Consider the following 8,519-nt stretch of genomic DNA (forward strand, 5'->3'; position numbering starts at 1 on the left):
ATTATTTCTCATTCAGTTCTATTGTCACAACACAAGGAGATGACATTAATGTTATTAAAAAATAATTTGCTTGTTTGGAACCACTGTCCATAATTGAATTAAGTTAGTTTAAAGAGTAAATTTTTTGAGTGTGATAATGATAATTTAGCCAAAAACCAAAATGGAAAACGAAATATTTTAAATATTTTATTTGAATAAATTTAAAATAAATATTTTAATTCGATAAATTAAAATCAAATAAATATAGCCTATCATCTTTTAAGGCCTAAAATATTTCTTCTCCGATATGAAATTAACATTTAAACGATGGCTAACTTTTCATGACATTTTTTATGAAAGATTTATTCAAACATATAACCTACATTAAATCATGAACACATCACTAAGGTTATATAAAAACATAGTGAATATGTACAGAGAGTATAATTAGACTATCGAGCAATGGACATTGCTTAACTGAATGGCAAGTGATTATTGATGTCTTTTCCCAGTTGAAATGATTGAGAAACTAGCACTGTAAAAAAAAAAAGTTTTTTCACAGAAATATACTGTATTATTTTACAGATATTTTCTGTTTTTTTAACATTACGTGTAAATGTCATTAAAATACAGAAATAAACTTTTATTAAAAACATTAACCATAAAATAAAAGTAATAATCTGTAAATTCATATAAGGAGAAATTATAGTTTTTTTACAGGATTATTCTTTTGTTTAATTGGCTTGAATGTTAAATTACATTAAATTCTATGTAAAAATACAAAAAAAATCGCTTATTTAAAATTAAGACAAGTATGTGTTTTTTTACTGTGAAACCTTAAATTTAAGGTAAATACATGTAAAAAAACAATCGTAAAAAAACGGTAAAAAGTCTGGCAGCAAAGTTGCCAAACACTTACCGTCAAATTACAGTAAAAAACCTTAAGTTATTCTACGGAATAATTCTGTTTTTTAAAATACAGATATTTACTGTAAACATTTTCTGTATTTTTACAGTTCCACTGCTGTAGAATGAAAAGAAAATCTTATTAAAAAAATGTCTGTAGAACATTAAACAAATGAATAAATCTGCATATAAACTGGAAATTATTGCAGGAATACCTTACAATTATACAATTAAAGAAGTCTTCTGTTTTTACACAGTATTCTTTGGTAAATTCATAACATTATCAATTACATCCACAAGAACTCCCCGTCAAAGTACAGATTTTTAGATGTAAAACACGTACTTTTCACATTAATGTATAGGTTTACTTTGAATAAACTTACTTTTATAGTAATTAAACGCAACTGTCCAATATATCTACATACTTTTAATTCAAGGAGTTCACTTTATATAAACATTGTTTTATAGTAAATAAAAGCAACTATCCAATATATCTACATTACTTTACCATTAATGTATAGGGTTAGGGTTAGGTTAGCACCTCACACCTATCAAATACAGGGTAAATGTAAAACTTCCAAGTCCCCTGCCACCAATGCAGATATTTTTCAGAAGCAAAGATAAACTTTGCTGGCCACATCAGCTTAAGATTTAACAAGTGCAGATACAAGAGTGATAGATAAAAAATATATACATAAAATAAAAATAAAAAAAACAGCTATGTAGGCTATACCTTTCATGCAGATATGCTGTAAATAAAAATTGAACATAATAATTACTGTGTGTTATACTACAGAAACAGATCTAAAAATATTGCCTTGAAAGATGGATGAATACAGTAGGAGATATTGTTGCACAGTGTAACTAAATATACAGTTATTGTACATGAAATAATTGAGCTTAAGTTTAATATAAAATTAAATCAAGAATAGCCAGTGATTGTTTATGCATCCTATATCCAGTGTTTCTACTGTCAGGTACCACTGACTCAGTGTTTACAATTCTGAAGTTTTCTGTAACAATTTCATAAGTGGCAGAGAAAAAATTGAGTGGCAACATTTCCAGACCCCACCCCGTGCACTGTAGCTGCCTGCTGCTGTCTGGTGCTGCAGCCTCAAGTCTCGGACCATCATGCTTTGGGACAGTTTTTCCGCAAGACAACCAGGCTCAAAAATGCTGGACACTAACCGCCTGTCTGCCTGTTGGTGTGAAAGGACTCTTGAATCTTGTGTGCTGATATGTCCTCTTTTGGCTTGGCTTTTAAGGGTGACATTGTCCTTTTTGTCTGTTTGAAATGCTGCCCTGACAGTGATTTTCTGACCATATACTATATTGACACGTATCTCATATGCTTATTTGAGAAGAAAATATGTGATTCAATTTAAAAGTAAAGGCTGTAAATCCACTTTAAAAACGTTGAAGCATTAAGACACAAAGTCAATCTATATTCAACAAAATTCAAGGCCCTCACTGCAGTGAAATCATTAGGCCACTCCACAATTTTCTCGGTTGATGGGAACAAACCGCCACACTATGAACAAAGCTTTACAATGGGGTGCTATATATTTTTAATTTACAATAGGTGAGCAATGTGTGAAAGACAAGGAATTTATTCTGGGGCTCGAGTTCAACCAAGGCTCTTGTAACATAAACTTGAGCTTTGGTAAACTGGGGGTGAAGGAATTGAAGACATTAAAATGGTTGAAACATTACACAACGTGTAAACAAACATCCTAATTGTTTTTCTAGTCTCTGTGCTTTAGATATCAAGAAAGTGCGCGCAGATTCAAATAATTGAATGTTGTACAATCATTGGACGAATCATACGCCAGAGCCAATCTCGACCAATGATATTGTTTGACTTTGGGAGGGGGATACGTCATAACTTCGCGCGAAGCAGAGAGCCTGGATAAAGTATGGAACATTTCCACGATATCGGCATTCAGCTTTCACTAAAGGTAGATTAATATACCCAGCCGGCACATGACCGACCTTCAACGTTGAAATATGATTGAAATAATGCCAGTCGTTGAAACAACGTTTAATGCTAAATGGTTGAAAAAGGTTAACAAAAAAGTTTTCTAAATCAACGTTTAATTTTTTACAAGATCTGTACGTTGAAACAACGTAATGTTTTCAACAACATACATACCTGCCTTTTAACATATTATTATGATAATTCATTAGCATTTAATGATTTTTCTGATTTTCATAACAGTTCTTCAATGTAGGCTATATGTTAAAATATAAGTATTATCATTAACAATAATAGTTTCACCCTCAACAGAGCAGTGCAGCAGAAACCTTTTGCTTTATGTGATTTTGTGTGAATTGACAATTTTGTATGCTTGCCAATTTTGTCTGCTTGCCTAACAGTTTACATTGCATTATTACATATTCATACACTGTCATGTCATTTGACCAATTAATTAAATAATAATACAGACTGCAACTCGCGCAAACTATTGCTATTGTTATTGGTTGTTTCTCCGTTTTACTTTGAGCATGATTGGTTAATCTGTCTGTCTTCCAGGAAACTGTCCAATGAGAATGTGCGCGGCTCTGCGCGCCTATTTTAAGTTTGAAAATACGTCCGTTACTCTCGGTTGGTGTGAGCAGCTGCTGTTTGCGTTGATTACTCGGTCAGACCTGGATTATTTTATATCTGCCTGTTGAATTCTTAAATTCTGAGCGAATTTTAGTTGCTATGTCAATGAAGAACAAAAGCTGGAATATGAACAGAGGAAGGGGTCGTACGTGGTCTGTTGGCGATATCAGGTAAGAAAACATTTTTTTTCAGTCCTTAACAGTCTAACGTTTAGGGACACGGGTAATTTACCTGTCATAGGCTTACTGCAACCTCATAAATAAGTTATCTCTGTGTGTGTTTTTGTACTGCTTCACTATTAACGTAGCGATATTAGCACGTATTTCAATGTGTTAGTACCATCTAACATTGCTGTGTTTTGTTGTTGGTAAGTTAACATGAGAGGTAAAAAAGCGTGGGAATGAGTAAAGTGATAAAACCGTCATTTATTCGTTAGAAGTATGTTTACATAACCTCTTCAAACACTGATAACATATTGAAAAGATATTTGTTTACTTTATTTTTTAGATCAAGCATTGGAATAAGATGTTTATCGGGGGAGAACACCCAACAGAAAGACCCATTCACCAACTAACGTTAACGTTACAGTAAGTCAATTTACCCACGTAACGTTACTGTTCGAAAACCTACACTGGGATAGTATTAAGTGTGATTTTCATACTGTTACTGATGGAAAGTCTGAGTAACAATAGGTTACTATCGTAACCCCGGTTCTCTGAAACATCGAGTGGAGAGATCCACCTATGGGAAGGGCATCCGTACCTGACCTCTGCAGAAGCATCCAATTGCACCAAGTCTGGCTAGACAGACAGAAGCGCGCAGCCAATGCCAGGTGAGGCCACACCCCCTCACCTAAGGGCATATAACATCTGGGCGCGCTGCTATTCCTCAGTAAGTATATTCGCTTCTCGTGCAGCAAGCGGGGCAAAGCTGGTGGATCTCTCCACTCGATGTTTCAGAGAACCGGGGTTACGATAGTAACCTATTGTTCTCTTTCATCATCTCGTGTTCGAGATCCACCTATGGGAGAGACATGGACAGCTCCCCGATTGCCCAATACACTCACAGTGAGGTTCTGAAAGCCAGAGAAAGACGGTCACCTCGGGGAGGCGGTGCCTGACACGTCCATTAATCATGAACCTGCAAAGGTGACGCCACACCGACCGCTGTGGACAAGCAGGACATGAAGCATGCATGAGACACATACATGATAGTACCCCCAACCCACCAAGGCACATAAACTAAACCCATAACGGGAAGTAAATGTTTGGTGGCAAGAATGAACATGACCAGCCGGCCCATTCACTCTTATTGGTTTCAACAGGGTACAGGGAAGAGCTAAGAAGACCCAACCCCTAAAACCGAATGTGCTACCGAGGTTCTGGTGACATCCAGCCGGTAGTAACGCACAAAGGTATGAGGAGAAGCCCAACTGGCAGCGGAGCAGATGTCCTGCAGTGACACTCCCCTAAACAAAGCCCAAGAGGCGGCTAAGCCCCTTGTGGAATGAGCTCTGATGCCCCTTGGGGGCTGCACTCCCTTTGCTTCATAAGCCCTAGTTATAGCGCCCACAACCCAATGCGAGAGGCGTTGCTTCGATATGGGACTCCCTCTGTGCGGAGGGGCCCATGAAACAAAGAGCTGGTCGCTCTTCCGGAAAGCGCTGGTCCTGGTCATATAAGCCTGTAAAGCACGGACTGGACACAAAGCATTCAGCCTCTGATCCTCCAGAGAGGTAAAAGGTGGCGGGTGAAAAGCGGACAGCTCCAACACCTCCGAAGTGAACGCAGGGAAGCACTTCGGCATGAAGGCCGGGTTAGGCTTAAGGGAAACCTTATCTCCACTGAGGGAGAACTTAGTGCACGAGGGGTGAACCGAGAGTGCATGTAGCTCACTGACACGTTTGGCAGATGCCAAGGCCAAGAGCAAAGCTGTCTTGAAGGACAGCAGCTTAAGGGAAATACTCCCCAGGGGCTCAAAAGGATGTTGAGACAGTGCTTCCAGCACCATGGAGAGGTCCCATTCCGGAACAGTTCTCCTGATGACTGGCAACGAGCGGCGTGCACCCTTCATAAATCTGCGGATTAGAGGGTGCTGCCCGACAGTAGAGCCCTCAAAACCCACATGACAGGCTGAAATCGCAGCCAAATAGACCTTAATGGTGGAAAAAGACCTCCCTTTTTCCATGAGGTCCTGAAGGAAACACAAAATATCAGGAACTGAGCACTGATAAGATGTGAGACCGCGCCCATCGCACCACCCTTCGAACACGTGCCACTTACAGCCATATAAGGACCGTGTAGAGACGGCCCTGGCATTCTGAATAGTGGCGACCACACGCGGCGAAAGCCCAAGTGCGTTTAGGTTCGTCCTCTCACGGGCCAGGCCCAGAGAGCCACCCTGTCCGGGTGGGGGTGGTAAATCTCCCCGTTGGCTTGGGACAATAGATCCGTGCGAACGGGAAGGCGCCACGGCTCGGCGTATAACAGAGGAATTATCTCCGCCAGCCATGGTGCCTTGGGCCACCTGGGTGCTATCAGAATGAGAGACAGGCCCTGCTCTCTCACCCTGGCCAATGAGGGAATTATCAGGCACAGGGGAGGAAAAGCATACAGGAGCACTCTGGGCCATGGGTGGGCCAGTGCGTCTACCCCGAGGGGCGCGTCCATGTCCCTTAGAGAGAAGAACATAGGACAATGGTAGTTTTCGCGCGAGGCGAATAGATCTACGCTCGCCCGTCCGAATCTCATCCATAGCATTTCCACTATCTGAGGGTGAAGACGCCAATCTCCGTAGATTGGGTTTCCCCTTGATAGCAGATCCGCACCTCTGTTCAGAATGCCCGGAACGTGAGTTGCGCGTAACGACAGGAAAACCCGTCTGCTCCACACCAAAAGCTTGTAAGCTAGAGCGTGGAGTTTCGACGAGCGCATGCCGCCCTGACGGTTGATATAAGCCACAGCCGTGGTATTGTCGCACCGTACTAGAACGTGATGTCCCTGCAGGCGAGGCAGAAAATGATTCAGAGCTTTCCAAATGGTTAAAAGCTCTAAATAGTTTATGTGCACTGAACGTAGTCTGTTTGGCCACAGACCGTTCACCGTTCTGCCCTCCTGGGTGGCACCCCAGCCTGTCAAGGACGCATCTGTCGTCACAACTTTCCGCATCGTAACCGCCCCCAGAGGGGTTCCCCGTGCGTAAAAGTTCTCGCTCTCCCAGTGGCGCAAGGTCGCCGAGCAGGCGCGTGTCACTGTTACCGAGCGGCAAAGGTCGCGAATCGGGCTGAAATGTAGTGACAAGACCCATTTCATGAACGCCCTCATCCTCAGAAGTCCCAATGGCACAACTTGGGTGGATGAAGCCATGAGACCCTGTAGCCTGAGACATGTGCGATATTGCACTTTCGCCCCTTCTCTGAACTGCGTCAGACAGTTCATCAGAGAGCGAACGCGCTCTTGAGAGAGGCGCGCTCGCATGGAGACCGAATTCAACTCCAAGCCCAAGAAAATGACATTCTGACTGGGCGTGAAATTGCTCTAGCTCACATTCACTTGAAACCCGAGCGATGTGATGTGCGCGAGCACACGGTCGGTGTCCTGCAACACCTTCTCCTTTGATTCGGCTATGATGAGCCAATCGTCTATATAAGTCAGGATTCTCAGACCTGATATTCTCAGAGGTGCTAAGCCCGCCTCCGCGCACAGACAGAAAGACCGGGGACTCAAACTGAGTCCAAACGGAAGAACTGTGAATTCGTAACATATGCCCTGGTAGGCGAAACGAAGAAACTTCCTGTGCGGAGGATAGATGCTTATGTGAAAGAAAGCATCTTTCAGATCGACTGATGTGAACCAGTCGTTCTGTTTTATGGCACGGGCGAGTGCGCCTTGTGTCAGCATTCTGAAATTGTATTTCCTCAGATGTTTGTTCAACACTCGAAGGTCCAAGATAGGGCGGAGAGAGCCGCCTTTTTTCGGGACCAGAACATAACGGGAATAAAAACCCTGGTTCATCAGATTGGGAGGTACCACCTGAATCGCTCCCTTGTTTAAGAGAGATGAAATTTCCTCTTTCAGAATGTGAGAGGCGTTCTCTTCCGTGTGAGAAAAGAGAATGCCGTTGAAATGCGGGGGTTTTACTGCGAATTGCAATCTGTAACCCTGCATTACTGTACGCATCACCCACTCGGGAGCTGAAACGGTTCGCCAAGCCGCTTCGTGACTCGCGAGAGCTCCCGCTCGGGCCAGAGCGGAGCTGTGTGAGACCGACAGGTTTATTTGTGATGCAATGGCGCCATCTAGTGGGCACACTAGAGGCGACATGCAGGGGTTCGGAGGGATTTCCTCTCTCTGCAGTGAGATGAATTCTCTCTGCGGAGAGAGGTTTTCCCTCCGAAACGAATTCATTTGATTCGTATTTTTTTGTGTTTTGTGTGTTTTGTGTTGGGCAAACACTGGGGCCGAAGCCTTTATTGAGAGAGTGAGGGGAACAGAGTGTGGGCAGTGTGGTGTCACTGAGCTTAAACTTTCCCTTACAAAGGGCCCCCTGAACGTGGGGGGAAAACACACATTTCTCGAACACACGAGCTGGGCAGTCTCGTTTACACACGGAGAGCTGACCCATCCGCGGGACCCCCTGGGTTTTTTGGACGGGGGTCCTAGAAGAGGAGGGGAGTCCGAAGGGCTTGCGGCCCGTGAACATGGACTCGAAGCCCCCATCGGCTGAACATCAGGCAGGCCGCTTGCGTTTCGAGTCGGTGGGGTTGGAATTCGCAGGTCTCCCGGCCGCGGCCGCGGCGGGAGCGGGCTTACCCCAGTGCTTGTGTGTAGGTGCTGGGTTATGTTGCCGAGGGGGTGGTTTGTTGCGGGGCTTTTCTCTGCCCTGATGAAACTGTCGTCCCGTGGCCGGTGGGTTAGGCAAACGCACAGGGGGCGCCTGGCGTGGGACTGACTTCCTAGGAAGGCAAAGCTTGAAGGCCTCATCCGCCTTTTTCTTATCGTCACACCGTTGTTGCATCAGTGCGACG

General features: G+C 43.3%; 1 protein-coding gene across 1 annotated transcript; it reads right to left on the bottom strand.

The window, feature by feature from the left end:
* Positions 1 to 4,819: 4,819 nt before the first annotated feature.
* On the bottom strand, positions 4,820 to 6,880 carry LOC130084812 (uncharacterized). Its single transcript, XM_056250300.1, has one exon. The coding sequence runs from the start codon at positions 6,878 to 6,880 to the stop codon at positions 4,832 to 4,834; it is 2,049 nt and encodes a 682-aa protein (XP_056106275.1). The 3' UTR covers positions 4,820 to 4,831.
* Positions 6,881 to 8,519: the final 1,639 nt, after the last annotated feature.

The sequence above is a fragment of the Rhinichthys klamathensis genome, unplaced genomic scaffold, assembly GCF_029890125.1.
Source record: "Rhinichthys klamathensis goyatoka isolate OS25496 unplaced genomic scaffold, OSU_Roscu_1.1 h1tg000003l_1, whole genome shotgun sequence".
In the NCBI taxonomy this organism is placed as follows: Eukaryota; Metazoa; Chordata; class Actinopteri; order Cypriniformes; family Leuciscidae; genus Rhinichthys; species Rhinichthys klamathensis.

What these genes read in the sequence shown, in the direction of transcription:
- LOC130084812 (XM_056250300.1), bottom strand. Translation starts at nt 6,880, where the DNA reads ATGTCTCAGGCTACAGGGTCTCATGGCTTCATCCACCCAAGTTGTGCC.